General features: G+C 31.7%; 1 protein-coding gene across 1 annotated transcript; it reads right to left on the bottom strand.

Annotated features, from left to right (window-relative positions):
• Window positions 1–1,481: 1,481 nt before the first annotated feature.
• Window positions 1,482–22,934, bottom strand: LOC140044684 (signal peptide peptidase-like 3). The gene is made up of 11 exons (XM_072089306.1): window positions 22,564–22,934; window positions 22,033–22,110; window positions 20,831–20,925; window positions 18,637–18,753; window positions 14,188–14,266; window positions 12,860–12,972; window positions 7,344–7,522; window positions 6,026–6,114; window positions 4,948–5,150; window positions 4,059–4,168; window positions 1,482–3,332 (listed from the first exon to the last, which is right to left on the bottom strand). Exons 1-11 carry the CDS (start codon window positions 22,578–22,580, stop codon window positions 3,261–3,263), a joined length of 1,152 nt encoding a protein of 383 aa, XP_071945407.1. The 5' UTR covers window positions 22,581–22,934; the 3' UTR covers window positions 1,482–3,260.
• Between the last annotated feature and the right edge of the window lie 136 nt (window positions 22,935–23,070).

Raw genomic sequence — 23,070 nt, forward strand, 5'->3', positions numbered from 1 at the left:
CCGTTGGATAAGAACATTCTGGTATTAGAGTAAGAGTGAAAAAAAAATCTCCAAAAACATGATTCGGCTTCTGAACACAATAACAATAAGCAGAAAGCCCTACCATTAGACCATTCTGTGCTCATCATGTCTGATTGGACACCCATTTCACCTTTAATGTATTATTACGTGCATGCACATAGGAAATGCAACACATACATAATCAATTCTACTATTTATACTTACAATACAATACTACTGGTTTTTGAGGTAAAAACTATTCTTTTATAGAGAGAATCACAGGTCAAGGGTTATGTTCAGGACTAAACTACACCATCAAACCAGTTTGTGTCCAAATATGGTAGTAATATGACATCGTGTCCATATATAGCGTATCACGGTGCGACGTCACAACGATACAGGGCGCTGCATGGTTGCTAGCCAACCAAAAAATGCATTCAGCCCTACTATGTTGATAAACAGTAAAGATCTGTATTTCTATCAAATTATGTATCTTAGCTTAGCTAACTTAAACTGTAGTTGAAGAATAAATAGATTGTTAAAAACAAATATTTAGTGATCTTTTGAAATTTTAGTTTGTTTTTATTAAAAATGATTAAGTTTTAAAATGACTACTTGAATGAGCCTATTCCAAACCATTGGTGACCTTGTCACTCAGGCAGGCTAAACGCATTTTTGGTTGCGCTAGCAACCACGCAGCGCCACTTACCGTCCTAACGTCAGCACCGTGTTACTCTATAGGCACGCCACATTTGGGAATTAAAACTTTAAATTCAAATGGTAAAGACGAATTTTGCAACAATTAATTCTCCTTATGGTTAGAAAGGTATTATAGTATTATTATTACAGTCGGCAAATATAAAAATTAGGACAAATTAGGAAGAATATTATTATACCCAGAAATTAAGAATAAAAATTAAAACTTTTAGTTCTTCTGAATCAAAGGTGGATGGAATTAAAATCAATCATTTTGTCTGTAAATTGTAACCTTTACTAAAATAAAAATCCTCCTTTTTGTATAAAACCCGAAAATAATATAAAAATAAAACCAAACTGGTTGCAACATTTATTCCTAATGTGAGATGTTTAAATAGTTAATTTTCCTACTAATGTACGTAAAAACTTTGCAGCAGCAAATATTGTCAACTGTTAATATTAGTTCACCCATGGAGGAAATATATATATATATACCACCATATTATTAACAATAAATTTATATTACCGCACTTGGGAAAGCTAATATTTAAAGTTTTGTTAAAGGTATGTATTTAAAGACATGGCAGGTAATAAAATAAATATGTCTTTTAGCCGATACGGAATTGATTAACATTTACGTTAAAAGTCAATCACTTGAGTTGAGTTGCTCCCTTAATTTATGATCTAAAAAGATCAATAACAAACAGCATTATTGTATGATGATGACATTCTTGACAATGCTGTACTGACTTTCCATATCACATCCTTCCCCCCCCCCACCCCCCTCTAATGATTGTTAAAGAATTATACTGAATTAGTTTCATGAACAATTACTGTCAACTTATTATGCAAAATTAGTCATCTATTATCCATAAATTAGTGCAGGCTACGTGATTTCATTGTCTACTACAGTGTATGCAGTGTTGGTCACAAGAGTGTACTACTATACTGGTTGTAATACAGTTGTACAAATGTTCACCATAGCACTATTTACTATCATTAGCTTATCTTACGTACATATGACCACATCGTCTACTAAAGACAAACATATTACTAGACATACTGTATGTTACTAGCCTAGTAATGATATCTATCTAAAGCAATGTCTGCACTACCAAACTAGATTGACAAAAAAGTGTGTGTACCAAATATGGTAGTGGTATGCCCAAATATGGTAGTGATATGACATCGCCATGTCCATATATGGGCACATCACATTTTTTGTCACATAAAGTTTGATAGTGTAGACATGGCTTTATACTGTCAGTTCATATAGTAGCAGTAGAGACATTTGCTTTTAAAACAAATTCATTTTCAATTTGAAAAAAGTACTGACAAATACTCAAACGCTTGCACATGTCCACCTTTCGAGACTCAAAAACTTATAGGACGGGAACATGTTGGCTAACTTACAGTGACAATTATTTTGCCCAAAATCACCCACCGGTAAATGAGCTTGAAAACCATGATTTTGTATGTACTGTAACTGCTTTTTTGTCTATTGAACACTAAAAATTTAAAATTTACCCACCATAATTCTCACATACAGTATTATTCAAACACTACCATGATACGAAATGATATCCACTAATATGGTTAAAAGCTAATACATACAACATTACTACAGACTTATATTATATATGTACATTCAAAGTATTGGCATTTAAACTGCTTGCTTATACAACACTGGCTATGTCTAAACTTCAGGATCGTTGTATTTAACATATAAAGTTGTTCGGCTTAAGTGTAACTAGGGAGTACCTCCACTTATCATTGCTGTGTTTGGCCTTGCACAATAATCTGTATTGGTACTGTTGAGTTGAACGGTTAAGACTAGGATACTGCAAACTAAGATATTGGTACATGTTCAAGGCTTAGCAATACTGTAGTGATAGAACAATTCTTGAATAGGGACTTAATACTAGAGGTCCAGTGTACGTAACTGGCTCGTGCGAACTTAAAAGAACATCTTTTGGAAAGACCAGTAGTTACCTGATGGTCCATTTCATTTCAGCGCCTCTGTTCGCCTAAAAACTCTACGGTTTTATCACTTTCTGCAGAAACCTTAAGAGTTGCCCTATTTCCCAATGAGATGAAAAAGAAATAACTTGTGTTTACGATAAGGATATGTTACAATTATCTTCCAGTTAGTATTCCTTTAACCAAAGAAACTGGCATTGTTCCAAGTTTTGCTTGCTGATCTACACTAGTCAACAGGTACTTGTGTGCTGTTACCGTTGTTTGGCATAGCACACGTCACTTGACATGAATGCGTGTACCTTCAGAAACATCCCATAACCGAAGGTTCAAAACACCAATATCCCAACACAATAACAACAATAATATCCACATAAACGAGTTGGAAACGACTGCGATTATCCACTGCCGTAAACTGGAAATGACATTCGAGTCGCAAGAACGAACACACTTATTTCTTTTGTGAACTAAATGTGTTACGGTCATCACAGCCTCTTGTATTATACAATTAACAGGGGTACATTTACATTATTATTACTTGTCCGATATTAAATTAATAAGTAAAGTTTGTGGCTTCGTTGCCTGTGTCATACGTCTAACAGAGTCTTCTTTGGTGTGGTGACATTGAACGGCTCATGCCACATCCTTCGTAAATCACCCTTTAAAAGATAAAAAGAAAACTTAAAGATATATTGTCCCCCAAAAACATGAAAGATGAAGATTAATTAAATCAGACTTTGAATATTTTATTTTGTAGTTTTAATAAAGTTAATCACTTCCATAGAAAAAAAAAAAAATAAAAATAACGTTTTCACCTATAAATTGATTAAATAAATGGTTAAATTCAACCAAAACCCCACTGGCTGGCAGCCAATTTGGCAATTTTTTGCTTTAAATTACTGTTTTTTCAGATAATACATTTTTTTCCGATCCAATTTTTGGTCAAAGTTAAAATTAAAATGGCATATTCAACAAAAATGTTGTTAAGAATTATTTTTTCAGGGTGACAATACATCTTTAAGTTAATAGAATTTCTGTGTAGTTTACATTTTGTTGTCCCTAATTGCTTGACAAACTATGCAAGTTTCAGCTCCTAAACTAAATTGTATTTGAGAGTCAGCTATAATTGAAGTTGTCAAAACACTTTTGAAAACAAACTTTTTAGTTCGTTGTAATCCAATCTGTTATTTATTTATTGATTTCAATCTCCCTTTTATTTCTCAGTGCTTTGGAACAATTGTTAAAAACGCTAATCATAACAAAATTAACATTTAACTTTGTACTGTAAGGAACACTGTTTTGGGTTTTTTTTTTTTTTTGCTTCGAGTGCCCAGTGTCCCCTCTCAACATTCAAAGTGAATCAACGCCCTTGATTGTATGTTTACCTTAAGATAAGCCATCAGCAGCAATGGTAGAAGTGTAAATGGAACTAAGTAAAGAAGAGCTGGTTGGGCTGCCTTGTATACTTCAGACGATATTGTTGCAGTCATAAGACCTGTCAGAAAAGAAAGAAAATTAGCAAAATTAAATTTACACAAATGAAAATTCTGTATATTAGTAAGGTAAGTAAGGTTGATAGTTGGTTCATTCCATTCTATAAACTCTGTATAGAGAACTCTTTCAATAGATCAGCTTTAGAAAACAATCCAGGCCTCTAGAATTTGAAGGTAAGTCTGTAAGCCACGGTAAAGGCACAAACCAGACAAGTCACCTTTCCAGAAAATCGTTCTCTCTTACTATTGAATCATTTGCGAGTGAGTGGCCGAGTGGTTAAGGTGCGAGTGAGTGGCCGAGCGGTTAAGACAGTGGAACCGTAATTACGTAGCCATAACATCGGCAAGGGTTCGAGGCTCACTCGCTCCATGGTTCTGGTGGTAGAAGGAGTCTTCTCGGATAAGGACTATAAACCGTAGGTCCAGTGTACACATAGCTCATGCGCACTTTAAAGAACCTAGTACATCTTTCGAGACGAGTAGGGGGTTACCCCGGTGTACTAGTCCACACAAACACAGCCACTGTCACACACAGCCACAGTGCAAATTGGGACTGGACCGTTTTAGAGGTGTTTACCACCTGTTGGTCCAGATCCTTCACTAACTGAGTTAGTGAGAAGTCAAATAAAAAAAAATAAAAAAAAAAAATAAAACATTTTGAGTTGTTATCTGCCACAACACAACAACATTATTATACTATATATAATACTACTACATACATATGTAACATTGTACTACAGTAACTTATTTTGACTAATTGTCAAAAAAGGTGTTTACATACCAACAAAATATCCGACTAAAGAGCAGTGAAAATAGGTGAGTTTATCTGTGAGCGTTGGTGGTAGTGGAATTCCAGTTGAGGTGGTTGCTTCCAGATTTGATTGCCGCTTATATTTATCGTATCGCATTACAAAACATAAAAGAAGTCCAGGCATGACAATATCACCAAGACCAAGCATTGAGAAATGCCCAGAATTATGCATACTAGAAAAAAAAAATCCATTCAATATTCTAATGTCTACAATACAAATATGCCATACTTGCAAATTTTATGCACCATGGATTAATATACAAATAATGAATGTTTTATATTCGTGTAATGGTACAAATAATGGCATGAGGTGAATGATAAAAGGTTATATTTCAACGAGGCAAATTTGTTTAATATAACATCTACCGGTAAATAGATTCCTGTCATTTGAATCAGATTGAATAAAAGGTTAGCCTACATTTGTTTCACATTGAAACAGTAACATTTATTAATTTTTTTTATAATATATCAAATATTATATTTATTTGGAAAAAGTGTGTTCAATAGTGCATACTATTGCATTGATATGTGACCCATAATCATCCAATCAACAGGTGTTATTTCGGTGTTATATAATATGTTATATTATGTATTATACCTACAAAATTTACATACTGGTGATGTCACTAAAGCTTATTAAAATAGTATAGTAATAGGTAAGTCCCGTATTTATTTCTGATGTTATGAGGTCACTTTACTAAGCCTCTGCATTGTGTGGTAGGGTAACCAGTTCCTTCCACACCGCCTTACCCTCCCTAGTATTTTCAACCAGGTACTCATTTACAGCTGAGTAGACTGGGAGTTGTCGGCAATTCAACCCGGATCTCTCTTTATGACAGTCAAGTGTCCTAACCACTTGGCTACCTAAACTAGTAACAGTAATAGTAACAGTTTTAAAATCTGTATCATCATTATGGGCTGAAATAGCATAGCACATTTTGTGTTGAAGTTGTTATTTCGAATCAATCCTTGTTTTACTTAATGATTTCCCTTCTTAATCAATTATTTTTGACAGCATCAATACAAGCTGCCTCATATTATTACTCACCTAGGAAATATTAATTTTCCAGGTAATGATAATTGAGGTGCATCTTTTGCCAAGCCAGGAAAATTTATCCTCTTCGCAATTATTCCAACCTGAAAAAAATATTGATTACGGTTAAACGAAACTGTTTAAGAAGATCAAACCGGTTTTGAAGTACAGTATAAGAAAACATATAAGGTTTTTAGTAAATAAACTTGATAAAACAAGTAAATTAATATGTATTTCTTTGTTATTTTTTTTGTAATGTAACAAAATAAACACTTTGGTTAATATAGTGTGTTACTTTAGTAGCAATATTATAGATATAATACTTTATACTATACAAGAGTAATCTTTCTTTGGCGACTATTTATTTGGCGTGGACAAGAATTAAAGGTATTTTTTTGTAATATAACAAAATAAACACTTGGACAATATAGTGCGTTACTTTAGTAGCAGTATTAAATATAGATATAATACTTATATTATACAAGAGGAATATTTCTTTTGGCGACTATTTATTTGGCGTGGACAAGAGGAATATTTCTTTTGGCGACTATTTATTTGGCGTGGACAAGAGGAATATTTCTTTTGGCGACTATTTATTTGGCGTGGACAAGAGGAATATTTCTTTTGGCGACTATTTATTTGGCGCGGACAAGAGGAATATTTCTTTTGCCGACTATTTATCTGGCGCGGAGAAGAATTACTGGGTTAATGTACCATTAAACCAAATAAAAAAATAAAAAAACTGAAAACCAAATAAACCAATTAAAACTCCCCATTTTAAGCTGGCTAGTGATGTCCATCAAAATTGTTTTGTTTTCATTTGTGTTATTTATATTCCGGTTGACTGATTATAGCTATATATGCCACTCATACATAATACATACTTTTTAATAGTAAGCATATAAGTTTTTAAAAGATTAATATGAATAACCTAACCATAGGGATATATACAGTAATTCTTGATAAAGAATAGGCCTACTTTTAAAATTGTAATTTCAATACTGTTTATGATTGTCCTCTTGTTGAATATACCAACTCCCACTCGCACTGTTTGCTCTACGTTCCTTGTAGAACATTTAATAGTGTGCCTGTTACTTGTTTGGATATTGAATTATAAGCAGTAATTTCTTTATGATACTTTAAATGTATTTAAATGGTAAAATTGTTAAATCTCTATAATGTTCCAATCTTTGTTTATGTTATTGTTGCATATTTGAATTTATTATTGTAGTTTATTATGTTTAGACTCAACCTGTTAGTGGCGGTTTCATCGCTGTTGGTTGTGAACTGAATAAAATAAATAAATTAAATAAATTAGTAATCTATGACCTACCGGATTATCTGCAGGCCTTGTTGCAACTTTAACCATGACATTAGCATTAAATATATACGTGGAGAAAAACACCCAAAATACATCATATATGAGAAGACCACTAAGTAGAAGTGTTGACACCTTCAAACTTGGTAACCTCACAAAAGCTATCATAGTTACACAAAGGCCCATCGCCAGAGCTAGAAAATAAAAACAAAACAAATAAAATATGTTGTTATTTACTAAGTTGTACTAAACATTATAACAAGTCTTTCATTCTTCAATTGATTGTTACTTAATATATAATAAACATGTCTCAAAATATTTTGCCTGTCATGGAGATCATAATTTGATATAAAATTTTTATAAATTTTGCCAAATTTGGGACTGTATGTATACAGTTTTTTTTTTACAACTTTTAAATATTGTCTGTACTTTTCAATTGTTTATGTTTTTAAACTATTTAAATTTTAATTTTTATATGAATTAGCCAATAAAAGATGAATTAAATTAATGAAGAAAAAACCTAAAATTTCTGAAAGTAGGTTCATTTGAATTGATAAACACATTTCTCTCTGCATGGAAAACAAAATGTTGTTATCCCTTTCCAATTCTAAACAGATGTGACCGGTTACTTTCCTTATAATAAGTTGAGCATCTTGTACTGTGCATGTCATGTTTAATATTATGTGAATAATAATATTCATATTTTCACTCAGGTCACCATTTTCATAGTCATTAAAAGTGTTATTATCTGAGGAATGTATATATCAATGGATTCTCACTTCTGTAAATAATTCCTATGATACAGGAATATAGATACAGTATGATACACATGTGCACTGTATCACAGTATATGCATAGATATGGAGACAATTTATACTATTTCCTTAGATACAGTACAAAAGTGTATTATTATTAGTGTAGTGATTAAAAAGGTTTCAAAACAACAGGTTAAAGGCCCATTCACACTAGGACGATAACGATCGACGATAATAGACAATAATTTGCATTTTTCATACATAAAATAAAAGAATATAAAACATTTTCATTCTAGAACTATAGAATAACCATCTATGCTTCCTTTGATGAAAATTATAGTTAAATCACAGCTCAAAAAGCAAGCAATGGGTTTATTCCTTAACAAAAGTTACACCTGTATACTCTACATTTAACTCTAGTTAAATCACAGCTCAAAAAGCAAGTAGACCATGCATCAACTTGGCCAATCAGATACACAAGTTTAAGGTTACGCCCCTTCTTACTCGAGCAAGGCGCAGACTAAAGGCCCATTTACACTAGGACAATAACGATCGACGATAAATAGACAAATGTGCATTTTTCATACATAAAACAAAAGAAATATAAAAACTTTTCATTCTAGAACAATAGAATAATCTTTGCTTCCTTTGATGAAAATGATACTTTCACACGTCCAATCAAATGACGTCATGATGAGTAAGAGCAATAATAGAGTGACAATACAATGATTTTATTGTTTTTATGTATCATGACGTCATTTGATTGGAATTTTAAAAATATTATTTTTATCAAAGACAGCATAAATGATTATCCTACAGTCCTAGAACGAAAACCTTTCTAATTTCTTTTGTTTTATGTTAAAAAAATGCATGCTTATATATTTATCGTCGATCGTTATCGTCCTAGTCTGAATGGGCCTTAATATTAGGTTATGGTACAGTAAGTGTTTGGTTTATATTTATACTTTTTTCATAAGATGAACAATTTTAATTAGAAAAAAATAATCATCTACTGAACAACAATGGCTTTTAGTTGATTAATTAATATAATGTGTATTTAATAAATTTGACAGAGGAAGGAAATTGACAAATCTGTAAGTAATCTACATTAGAAGGATGAGGAATGTTCTATTTATAGAATAGGGGTAATTTATGCTATTGTACTTTAACCTCCAACACAAGAGCTACAAATTGTTTTTATTCCTTCAATACAGAATGAAAACTGTTTTGAGATTCAGATCTCCAGTGGCTAAACTTAGGGGCTCCAGAGCTTAAGGAATCCCCAGAGCATAAATACCCTCCATGCAACTACCAAGCGATGGAGGCCCCTTAGGAGTGCCTTTTGCCCATGCGTTACGCCACTACAGGTCTCAATATGATGGTGCCTAAAGCTTGGTTCCCACTAGTGACGCAATACAGCACTTTGTGTAGTAGTATTTAATAAAGTAATAGTGGTTTATATATCATAGGTCCTTAAGATTGGAAAGAAATCTAATTAAAACATAAGCACATTGCCATATCATGATGGTTAATAATCGTCAAAATAAAAGGAAGTCTTAAATTAGAGGTTTAGGAATTAAAGGAACTACTGTCGGATCTTAAATAATCATAATAATCCTAAGCTACAGTACATTACCCCTGTATATTTACTAAAGGAAAGCCTCAATATTATAAAAACAAGTTGAAACAACATTAAAATAGTACATTGGGTACTACACTATACACCAACAATACCACAATATAAACTCATTAACTTACTTCAGGACTAAAGAAACACTTTATCCTTCATCTCATTCCTAAATAAGCATTTATTCTTAATTTGCGATATTTTACACGGTAAAGACAAGACAAGGTAAAGACATCTGAATTAGACTTAAATTTAATTTTTTTTTAAATTTTATACGCATCCAACAGCAAGTAACTCGCTAACTCCAGGATGGATAAACTATCTTATAATTTATTGTGCTTATAAACTAAGTCTCATTTGATTGAACCCTGGTACTAGGTCAGGATTGAACCCTGGACCTTGGGATTGGAAGGAAAGCATGTTAACCACCAAGCTACAGCTCCATTACTGAAAGATCCCTATTTTTTCCAGACTAAAAATATTTTAAAGCCAAAGAACGCCACATAACTGGTAAAAAACGTAATCCAATTAAAGCTAATTGAAGTGCAAGTAAACAGGTTCTATTGTGTGTTTTTTTTTCAAACTAGGCAATTAAAATTGTATTCTTATTTTACAGGCTTATAGTGTACTTGCACAGGTATGATAAATGTATAATTTTATTACAGTAGATAAATTACACCGGGGTAACCCCCTACTCGTCTCGAAAGATGTACTAGGTTCTTTAAAGTGCACATGAACTAGATGTGTACACTGGACCTACGGTTTATAGTCCTTATCCGAGAAGACTCGTTCTACCACCAGAACCATGGAGTGAGTGAGCCTCGAACCCCTGCCGATGTTATGGCTAGGTAATTACGGTTCCACTGTCTTAACCGCTCGGCCACTTATCACTCATATGTAAATGTATAATTTTATTACAGTAGATAAATTATCACCTACTATTTTTTGCTCATTTTAATCTTGTAAAGTTGGTTTTGATCTTACAGTATATCTCAGAGTCAATATGAAATGTTCATATGCTTTTAATTCTGGATTATTGGCAAAACCACTTTAAAAAACTAATTTTTTTCTTTCTAATTATGTACTGTATAGTGTCATTCATATTTAAATTATACACACAGTACTTTCATCAATTTTTAAATTATACAAGCAGTATTTGAATAACATCTTTAAATTATACATGCTGTACAAAATATGAATCTGTTGCTATGGGATATATATTCTTAGCCATTGTTTGTAGGTTTGTTATATAAGTAATTGAATTAGAACTCAACAGCTAATAACGAATGTTATTTTTTATTAATCATCATTCTGTTTTCGCTTCTATGTTCAGACATAACATTGAATTTGATCTAGATACTTTTTAATGCTTATGTTGTTTATTGTACAGTATCACCTTGTAATAAATTACCATTCCCTAACATATAGAGTAACATAGTATTTACATGAACATTCTAGAATTAGATGTTTTGATTTAAGAAACCATGTATAATTAATAAGAACAATCAAGAACATTCCAGAAGTGCTATTAATAGAAACTGTAATCAATAGAATAAGAAGAAGTATAAGGAATGATCTAGAAGGTTATGAACATATTGTATATAAGGGGAAGTATGACAATTGTAAGAGGGAGAAGGATTTTTGATTGAAGCATTTATTTTGAAGAAGGTTGTTGGATTAGAGGTTGGATTAGAGGTTGGATTAGAGGTTGGATGTTATATTGTAAAGTCATTGTGAAGCTGTTGTTTAAAGTGCTTACTGGATTGTTAAAAGTTGAAGTTGATTGAAATTAAAGCTTTGTTTTGAGTTATTTTACAACTTTGTGGATTTTGTGTGTATACTTTTATGTCACAAGGGAGTTCCTAAAGTATTTTCAACCGCTCGGAAACATACGTGAGAGGAGTTCGTGACACACCTTTAACCCAGGATACTCTAAACATATTACAGAATGAACTTACAGTATGAACATTGGTTTTTATGGATTTAACTTTAGTTAGTATACTAATGATGTTTTTTTCTGAGTATACCGTTATTCAATAGGGATTTTAAACGAAGTGGCCCGGGAGATATCTAGGGTCGTGTGTCTGTAAAGTTAAGAGATACTGTAGGGGGTAATGTAGAAAACCAATAACCTACTGTACTAATAAACTATTATTCAATACATAAAGCCATGAAGTACATCAAGGGGGAAAGTCTCAGTGTGTACAAAGATTTTTTGTAGAACATCAATAACCTACTATCATTATATCAATAACATGTATTTTCCAAGTATACTGTTAAATGCAAATAGGGTTTTATTTAGGTATATTTATTCATAAAAAGACATCAAAATACAACGGCAGCCAAAAGGCTGAAAAGTAGTATTTTACAAAATTTGATAAAAATATATAAATACATTATGTATAAAAGGTAAAACTAGTTTAAAAAAAAAAATAAATAAAATAAAAAAATTTACCACATTAAAATTGGTCCACCTGTAAGTTAAAATAGTGCCAGCCTATTCAATATTCATCATTAATGAGTCGGACTAAAAAAGGGACTGGTGAAGATTTAAATCTTTCTGTACGACCAAACGGGATTTTGAGTAGAGGCTTACTCGCAGACCTCAGGGTTCTGCTAATGTCACGAACAGGGGGAAGAATGCTTCTAAATGTATCGGACTTTATTATTCCTTTACCAAATTTCAGTAAGAGTTGGACTCTTCTGTTAACTAGCGATGGAAGGTCTGACAATTTAAGAGCAGACTCGTAGGATACATAGTTCATGCCATAAATGATTCGTAGAGCTCTTTTTTGAACTCTTTCTATTGACTTAGTTTGGTCTTTCGTAATTGAACTGTAATTTAAACAAGGGCCCATGAATTACCTACAGGTGTGTGTCTGTGTGTAGAGAGATGATGTTTTTATGGAAAATCCAGAAACCTTAATATTAATAATAGTAGACTTGTCATTACATTATCTTTGCATATGTCATGCAGAATCGACCAAAAAACCTTCTCTTGATTGGTTTATAAAAATATGCACAATTATAAAATCATCACTAATAGTTGCAGCATAAATTAGGAAATTTAATTAATGCTTCTCATATTTTTCAGTAATGACACAAATGTTTAGATTACAAACTCATTATACACTATGTACTGCACTTACCATCCATCAGTAGCCAATGTCCTGTCATGACCCACATAAGAACTAGCAGAACAGAGAGACTAAAAGACATCAACTCAGCCGACGTGAACCGACCACAACAACCAAAAGATATTCTGTAAAAAAAAATTGTCAAAATAAAAGTCCTAATAAATTGAAATATTAATTTCTGGAGTGTTAAGATGTAGCAGTTGATACAGGTATTTATAAATATAGACTGTAAGAAAAGTTTTAACCGATTTAGGGTGGTTACCTTTAATTAGGCTGGAATCAAAACTTGAGCTCTGCCTACACTATCAAACTGGTTTGAGAAAAAAGTGTGATTTGCCCAAATACTGTATGGACGATGACATCATCATGTTCATATGGGCACATCACATTTTTTTGTCACATAAAGTTTGATAGTGTAGACAAAGTCTTATTGACAAAAACAAACTGGTTCTGCACTACACTCAATAACAGGCAATGTGGGGATATGTGGGGCAACTTCAACAAAGTTACGAGGTGTGTGGCAATGCGTGCAACAATGTTTGCACACATTAAAAAGTTGACAACACAACATTATAATTTGCGTATTTCTTTTATTTTTTTGAAGAAAAAAACACACCTATGCATACGTACAGTAACGATGCATGTCATATAATAGTAATATGTATTCATGATATAATGCATCGCATACAGTATGGCATGTATTGAGTTTACTATACTGTAGACCATAATGTGTACTGTATACTGTAAGTATGAAAGAAAAGTTCACAACATACAAGCAGTTATAATTTGCGTATTTCTTTTTTCTGAATAAAATGCATAGTTTGCCTATGTATACATAAAATGCATGTTGTAGTAATATATGTATTGATGATATAATGCATGGCATATGGCATGCATTATTGAGTGTATTGTAGACCAAACATAAGTATGAAAGAAAGCCATCAGTTTTAACTACACAAACTAGTTAAGTCAACACCTATTTTAGCTAAATCTACCTTGGGGTTCAGCATGAACAGTCTCCAGGCACTATAATACCTGAATTTTTTACAAATGAACACTGAATTTACTAAGATAATCTTTTGAGTAATCTTGCTTTCTCAATTCATTCAATTTATAGAATTCTTCTCGCTCCATTCAGGGTGAATGCATTTAAAATGACCATGTACAGTACAAAGTATTTTACTTCAGTATGTTTTGTTTACTTTCTGTTTTTGCAATGCCTTATTGAGCTGAATCAATTGTACACAATGTTTTGTGCAGACGGCCTCATAAACGTGTAGACTATACTGTACTATTATGGTAAAAGATAAATGTATATACTTTAAATATGCTGTACTTACTTGGTGCCTTGAGAACATGGTCGCAGAATATATTGGCACATTGGTAACAGAAGAAAAGCAAAGGCTACTGTTGCAAGGACTAAAAAGAGAAATAAGTTAATTACAATCTGAAACAATAGCAAAGAAATTCCATCAGGACAAGATTTAATAATACAACATTATACAACATCAATTTATCATCAAATTACTGTAAAATCAACAGTATCATATTACTGTAGAATATTGTTTTATAAATGTTAATATCAATATTTATCTTTGAAAATATTACAGCAATTTTACATGAATCTGGTAAAAGAATGATTATTAATATTATACATAAAAATTACCATCTGTTATAGCCATAGAGTATGCACAGTGAAATTAAATTAAAAATTAAAAAAAAAGTAAGAAAGAAAGAAACCAAAGATAATAATGAATGTATTTATAAAAATATAATATTCTGAATATAAATGTTATACTGTATGCAAGGCAGGTGTATGTGTATGTTGTAATTTGTCCTAATGACATTCTAATTTTTTTTGGGGCAATTATATAAAATCTCAGTTTTCCGTACAGATGGTTTAATACTAGTGATAATATGACAAATTTATAAATATGGCATTCATAATACCGTTTACCGTATTGTTTCTTTTACTTTTTTCCCCTCATAAAACATCTTTTGAGCAAAACACATTACTGTATATCGATTTGTATTACTCCAGAGCATTTTGCATGTAGGTTTACAATATGTTGGCAAATAAATTATTTTATAAAAAGTAATAAAATATAGTGGCCAATGTTTTGCAATATTAATAAATTAATAAAGTGATTTTCGATTTTTGGTACCCCATTAAATGAATGTGAACTCTCACTTTCTTCAATGGTTTTAACTTATACTTATCTGAGCTTTTTATGGGTTTCTCTTTGCATAATTTAAGTAAATCTGTGGTTACATAAAAATCTATCAAAAAAGAATACAAATTCCGTAGTTTGTATCACGACTTCTTTATTTATCACATTTTTTGCTAAGTACTCTAATAACGTTTTATGAAAAATTTGAACTTTTTTCGGGCTAATATCGTTTTTTTGATTTAGCTTTTTGTTTATTTTATTTAGATCCAGCCATTGATACCTACAACATTGCCACTTTGTCAAGTGTTTTGTATACAGCTAACTACGCTATCAAACTTTATGTTGATAATGTGATGTGCACATAAATGGGCATGGTGATGTAATATCACTATCGTATTTGGGTTTAGCAATACCATATTAAACGGGTATTGCTAAACTCCGCAAACCTAAAAAAAACCATAGCAAACCCCACTGAACCAACATAAAAGTGATTGAGTCATGTAGTGTACGACCCACTGGGTATATCCATGTAAAAAAAATATTAAATTTCTACTGTTATGTTAACCACTTATTTTTGGGGTAAAACATCATTTTTTTGGTCAAAAATAACTGCTAAACCCCGCAAACCTCCAAAAAAACATAGCAAACCCCACGAAACCAACATTAAAGTGATTGAATCATGCAGTGTACGACCCACTGGGTATATCCATGTAAAAAAAAAATTAAATTTCTACTGTTAACCACTTATTTTTGGGGTAAAACATCATTTTTTGGTCAAAAATAACTGCTAAACCCCGCAAACCTCCAAAAAAATATAGCAAACCCCACCGAACCAACATAAAAGTGATTGAATCATGTAGTGTACGACCCACTGGGTATATTCAAGTAAAAAAATATTAAATTTCTACTGTTAGCTACTCATTTTTGGGGTAAAACATCATTTTTTGGTACAAAAATATTACATTTTTTTGGAGCAAAAAATGATGTTTTACCCCAAAAATTAGAAGTTAACAGTAGAAATTTAATATTTTTTTACATGGATATACCCAGTGGGTTTACACACTGCATGATTCAATCACTTTTATGTTGGTTTGGTAGGGTTTGCTATGTTTTTTTGGAGGTTTAGTAGTTATTTTTGATCAAAAAATGATGTTTTACCCCAAAAATAAGTGGTTAACAGTATAAATTTAATATTTTTTTACTTGAATTATACCCAGTGGGTCGTACACTACATGATTCAATCACTTTTATGTTGGTTCGGTGGGGTTTGCTATGTTTTTTTGGAGGTTTGCGGGGGCTTGCGGGGTTTAGCAATACCGTATTAAAGCATATCACTACCATATTTGGGCACATCACACTTTTTTGTCAAATTAGGTAGATAGTGTAGACAGAGCTTTAAACAATTATTTTATTCGAACTACATTAAGGATCAGAATAACATTAAATTACTTAAATTGGATCTAAAAACGTAAAAAAAACTTTTAAAGCGTCACAGAAACATAGTATTATACAGGTGCTATACTACATATTTATGTAATGTAATATTAATTAATTAGCAATTACAGACAAAGGAAACAAACAATAGTTATCATATCATTATCATAACTTGATAGAGGCTTTAGGTTGTTGACTGAATGCTCTTTTAGTTTCCATTAAGGCTAGCATTTAGCATCAAGGGATTTCATCTTTCACACATCTACCAACCGTGCATGAATAAGATCAAAGCCATTGACATTTCAAGACACGACCATGTCAAGTATACAACTGAATAAAATTATAGTTGCGAACATTTTATTCTTTAATTAAATCTTCATTTTCTAGTACTGTAGTATACAATTGCTGGTAAAAGAATTTTAGTATAATTTAAGGTTTAGCATTTAGGATACATTATTTTTAAATGTAAAATTGAGGTTACTGTAGGTTTGTCTTGCCTAAAGGCTCTCTACATTATCGAACTTTAAGTGATGTGATATGCTCATACTGTATATGGAAATGATGATGTCATATCACTACTATATTTGGGCATATCACTACCATGTTTGGGCAGTCTTGCCTAACCACTTTACTATAGGATGCATGCGTTGAGCTGAAGGCCTGATGAAACTACTGTACTGTACACCGAGACATGGCGAGCCAGACATTTTATGTCCGGTTGGCTCAGGAAGAATCTCAATTATTGTACAGATTTCAACTACACTGTTTCTAAGTTAACCATCTGAAAGACTTTTAAAAATAAACAAAATAAAGAGGTTCATATATATATAGAATCCTAAGTAGAACTTAAATAGGCATGATTATATCAATGAAAATGATTACGTATTAAAAAGTAATGAAAACCATCTGTGGTTTAAATGCCTACACAACTTAAGATCCTTGTACTAAACATTCTCAAAACCAGCTTGATCTTCCCTTGACCTTAATAATGAACACCATATTTTGACTGCAATTAGCATTATGACCTACAAAGGCTAATATTAGAAATTGCAAAACCACAATCAACAGAACTAAAGTTTGTATTATTCTTTCTAAATCTAAGGAACAGTCGTAATTCCTATAGATATACAACAAAGGTATATGAATTACAGGTTTATTAACTAAAGAATAACAGATTATCTTCATAGGTAGGCCTACAGTATTATTAAAGGGCTAAATGCATTTCGTTATAACAACCCATTGCCCTGTGGTTGTGACCAAATCGACTATGCCTACAGTATACTGTATGTGTCATCAAATACCGTTTATATTTATTTATAGAATTATGTTTTAAGTTTAAAACTTTATTTAAATTAGTAATGCCATAGGAATAGCTTTAAGGGATAATTGATATATTAATAATGTTAGTAATTAATCTTTTTATAAAAAAAAAAAAGATTTAAATTTAATAAACACCTAAAATAGTAGCAGAAGAGGATTAAATTAAATGTTTCAAGTGCAATGGATCACGAAAACTATTTTTAAAACAATTTTAGGTTGGATGGCAAGAATGTTCCATTTTATTATAGGGGTTTTAAAGTTAACGTTCTAATTGTTGGTTTATCCATGAGGACCTCCATGGTTTATCCAAGTACAGTAAGCTAAGCAAAAAAACAGTATACTAGAAACTTGGTTAGAAATTGACATTTTTGGTGTTTTGATTTTTGTCGGGAAGAGTAACCTTTAAACTCAAACCCACAACTGTTACACCTCAATGTACCATGTAATACCAGATTAGATGATTAATACACACAGCGTTCGCAATAACACTGGTCCGCCGGCCAATGGCCGGTTAAAGTCCGCCTGGCCAGTTAAAATGTCAGTAAAATATGACGAATATCAATAATTTTACTCAATTTACCTCATCACGATTTCCTTAAGAAATATTTTACACCTGGACAAATGTAAACAAGATCGATTTTCTGTACCTCAATAACTTTTTTTCAAGTTAATGTTCAGGTATAAACAGTATTTTGGTTGTTAATTGAAGGCCTCCCTATACAGTAGTACTAGTAAAAGTGTGGCCGACCAGTAAAAAGAATGGAGGACCAGTAAAATTGTAATTTTACTGGTCCTATTGTCTTGTTTAAAAAAAACGGAGACCCCTGACACACATAAAAAATAAAAAAATGTAATGAGACAAACCTGCTGTACATATAGCAAATATCATCTGCATGGAGTCAAAGAAGAAGAACATGACAAGTAAAGAAATGGAAGCACCGACCGGCAAGAACATGGCTTGAGTTGTATCAATACTATGTACTGAAAAGAAAGAACAAGAAACATATTTTTAAAACCGTCTTTTTGGTACAGACAATTGAAGCAAAATGAAGCGCTAAGAAACTAAACAAAATACATGGCGAAATGCAGAGAGCGACGAAGGGCGTGTTATTTAATATTTTGTCCCCAAGAAAACTGGAAACATGCATAGAGCGACAGATGGCATGTTATTTGTCCCAAATTAAACAGATAACTCAACATTTTAATAGGCTTTTGTGATGTTAACAATACATTGATTTTCCCTGAGAATCAAATATACATTGTCTGTTGGTATATTAAACATAAAAATTGTTGACATCATTGTGCAAATATATCGTACTGCATGTATCCCAAAATTCTTGGAAAAATAAATAGAGCGACAGAGGGCATGCTAAATTTAATATTTCATCCCATATTAAAGAACAGATAACTGAAGATTTAAATAGGCTTTTGTGATGTTAACAATACATTGATTTTCCCCGAGAAATAAATACACATTGTCTATTGGTATATTAAACTTTAAATTGTGGACGTTATTGTGCAAATATATGTATCCCAAAATTCTAGGAAAAATGGATAGAGCGACAGAGGGCAGGCTAAATTTAATATTTCATCCCATATTAAAGAACAGATAACTGAAGATTTTAGTAGGCTTTTGTGATGTTACCAATACATTGATTTTCCCGAGAATCAATGCATTGTCTGTCAGTTGGTATATACTGTACATACTGTATTAAACTTGAACATTGTAGATGTTATTGTGCAACCAAACATTGATCAAATAGCAATTAATACACTTTGCATTTTCATTTAAGTAATGAAGCATAGAGTAGCTTGTAGGGTTGAAGGGTTTACAAGGAAATAATGCAGTATCAAAACATTACTTAAGGTAGAAATATACACAAGTGTCATTAATAATAATACATACACAATAAAAACACTATATTACTTGTGAGTTTAATATTCAACCAGGATGTTAATTGAATGAAAACATCCTTAAGAAATATCACATTACTTGCATTGAGGTGAATGTAAAAGAAGTTTTAGGCTATTTAGTTGTTGAAAACACATCACATCACACACAAATATAATTACTACAACATGCATGTGACATCAGAAAATAGTAAAAATAACTACAGCACATGTTAGCCATCAAATTGAACGTCTATTTTTCAATTAAGAAAATGTTAATCATGTCCAAATACGTCATTTATAATAACTATCATTAAACAATTGTTATTAGAAACTATAAATATATTTTATTATGTTTTTTGTAATTAATTTTACTGGAATTTATTATGTTTACCTCAATTTCTTGAAGAAAGAAATAAATGTTAAGTTGAATTGAATTGAATTGAACATACATTGTGCTTGTATTGGTAAAAGAACTGACAATAAGGCAGACATAAGTGAAAACTCTTTACAAACACATGTATAGAAAGTTCACGACAGCTTTTTCTGTCTATACAAACAACGTACTACTAAACCAAGTAAACAATGTCCAGTTACTTAAGCTCCTTAGAGACAAGCCCAGTTAACTTACTAGCAGACGGGGCTAGTAAGTAAAGAAAGCTCTGTCAAAGCATAGACTAGATATTTTTTGGGAATGTAAGTTTGGGCCATCAAAATGGCAGGAGGGCTAGTACAATTATCTGCTAACTAGCCAGATCTTACCATTTTTAGGACACTAGATATTTTTAAAGTACAGCCTATTTGTGAATTTTCGTTTTGGCTATCACAATGGCAGGTGGGCTAGTAAGATTACCTCCTGACTATCCAAAACCCAGTTACCATTTTTAGGACACTAGATATTTTTAAAGTAATTTTCGTTTTGGCTATCACAATGACAGGCAGGCTAGTACAATTTTAACAAAGGCCAATACACTCTTGGGACTAGATGTTTACAGTAATTGTGAAATGTTTGTTAGTTTGGGCCAGCAAAATGGCTGGTGGGGTAGTACAATACTAACTAGCCTGATACACTACTTACCATTTTCAGGATGACTACAACAGTGGATATATTTTATAAATTATTCAATTTAGATACATATTTGATTTTAGGCCACCAACAAATTCTTACCATTTTCATTGTTGATGGTAACATTTGCAGATTGTCCTGTTGCTTCATTTTCTTCACTTTTTCTATCCTTTTCATCAAGATCCATGTTTAAAGACCTTAGTATCAGAAAAATAAAATCATACAGTAATTTGAGAAATTAGAATTAACGAAGATTTATTATTATTTATTGCAAAAAAAGTTTAGTATTCAATGATGAATATATAAATAATCAATTATACAAGAAATATTAAATATTAATTTATCAAATCTGTAGTAATACACGCGGCTTCGCGCCAATCGATCTGCGCGTAGCATCGATTTTTCGGCGCCGGACCAGAACCGTGCCGGAACAGGTGTGGAAGACTCTTCACATATATCTACTGTAGTATAATATATTTATGGAAACAGTTTCTAAGGTAAGATACTTTTTTGTCGTTCCACTAAAAAGTTTGATACATTTTTTTTTAGAAGATAAGGAAATGAAATTTGAAATATTAAAATCATAATGACTTGCCTCTCAAAGTTCTTAATTTGTTTATATTATCAAGATATATATATTTTTTATATACTTGTATTTATACAGTTTTTTCAGTACTCACTTCAATAAGAGTACAATAAGTTCTGGTAATTTCATTATAATATATTCTTAAACCACATAAACGATAACAAAACCCAAGGTGAATAAAACTATTTAAATATCAATCTACATCTGTTGTACTGTAGTAGGCAGCATGATCTACCTATTGTTTAGTCTGGTGTCCTTATTTATAAATCCTTTGTTGTTAATGGAAATGTACAAGTGTTCACACAACCGTAAACAACAAAGCGATTATTGTTCCTGCGATTATAATACTACAAGTTTGGTCACTTCAATGTAGCCATTTATTATTATTCATGATATTATTTTTAATATGCAATGCATTGAAGTAGAAGAATTGAAGAACCAAAAAAAGTGCCATAGTAAAATTAAAAACAAAAGCATTGATCAATTATACCCATTTTTGTTTAGTTAATATCTTTGTTTAATGTTGTGATTATACAGTATAAGAATTATGTCTGCTGTATTTTTCTATTCGAAACTCTGTAAAATGCTTGGCAAGTAAGGTGAAAATCATATGCCATTTTAAAAAGAAAAATTGGAATTTCATTGCCCCACATGGTTGCTTGTACGGTCATTTAAAAAATAAGAACATCTCAAATTTGTTTTGTTTTTTTTAACTTACCTGAAACTACCATACACAATCAAGAGCATGGATATAAGAAATGTTGAGACTCTAGAAGAATCCACAAGGGAGTATGCCCTGTAACGAAAGACAAAATCATACAATTTAAACTTTAAATGTATTGTATTCATATAGAATTATAAATTGTATTCATAGATATGCTATATAACCCTAGACCTATATTAGAATACTATTACTGTAATAAAATAAAAAGATAGTTAAAATGAGTCCACAAAATCTAGGTTAGGCCCTTCTGTAGGATTTTTTAGACCAAGCCTATCCTATATAACTTAATAAGCATATAGGAAAATTATGCTAAGTCTAAAATAAGGCTTTCAACTTTGTTGTGTTACTGTTATCAACTTTCCTTTTCAACTTTTTAGATAAAAAAACCTTATCTAATCTACTCGGTCCATACACATGTTATTCATACTTAAGTTAGGCCTAGGCCCTAGTCATATAACATAGATAGGGCCATCATTCGTATAGCTAGGCTACACAATATCTTTAATTTAATATTTACATACTTACCAATCATAATCAGACATTTTATTTCAGCACTTTCACCACTTTTACACAAAGGCCAACCTCAAATCAAAGAACCGTAGTTCTTTCCTAAGCCGGCTGAGTAAAGATGTCCAGCTAGGTTAGGAGCCTAGCTAGCTAGCCTGCTGAGACCAGTATATCGGGCCCAGGTCTAAAATAATCAACACAAGATGGCCGATGAGAACAAATTTTTCAAATCAATAATTTCAACTAATCGTAAATTCTTGTCACTTTAAATTTACCATAGTCGAATCTGTATTATCTGAACACTTAATAAGCAGTCGTACAACCCCAAATAATACCGTAATCTGGAACACCAAGTAAGTAAAGTTAGGGGTCGAAATGAGCGAAGGACAATGGACACATTTCCGACGACAAAAAACAGTGTTATGATTATTATTGCGCATGCGTAGATTCAGTTAAAGCTCAAGATTTTATGGGATTGGCAATTTACGATGATAGGTTGTAATGAAATATGTTATTATACAATAT

Source organism: Antedon mediterranea, chromosome 3, assembly GCF_964355755.1.
Source record: "Antedon mediterranea chromosome 3, ecAntMedi1.1, whole genome shotgun sequence".
Lineage (NCBI taxonomy): Eukaryota > Metazoa > Echinodermata > Crinoidea > Comatulida > Antedonidae > Antedon > Antedon mediterranea.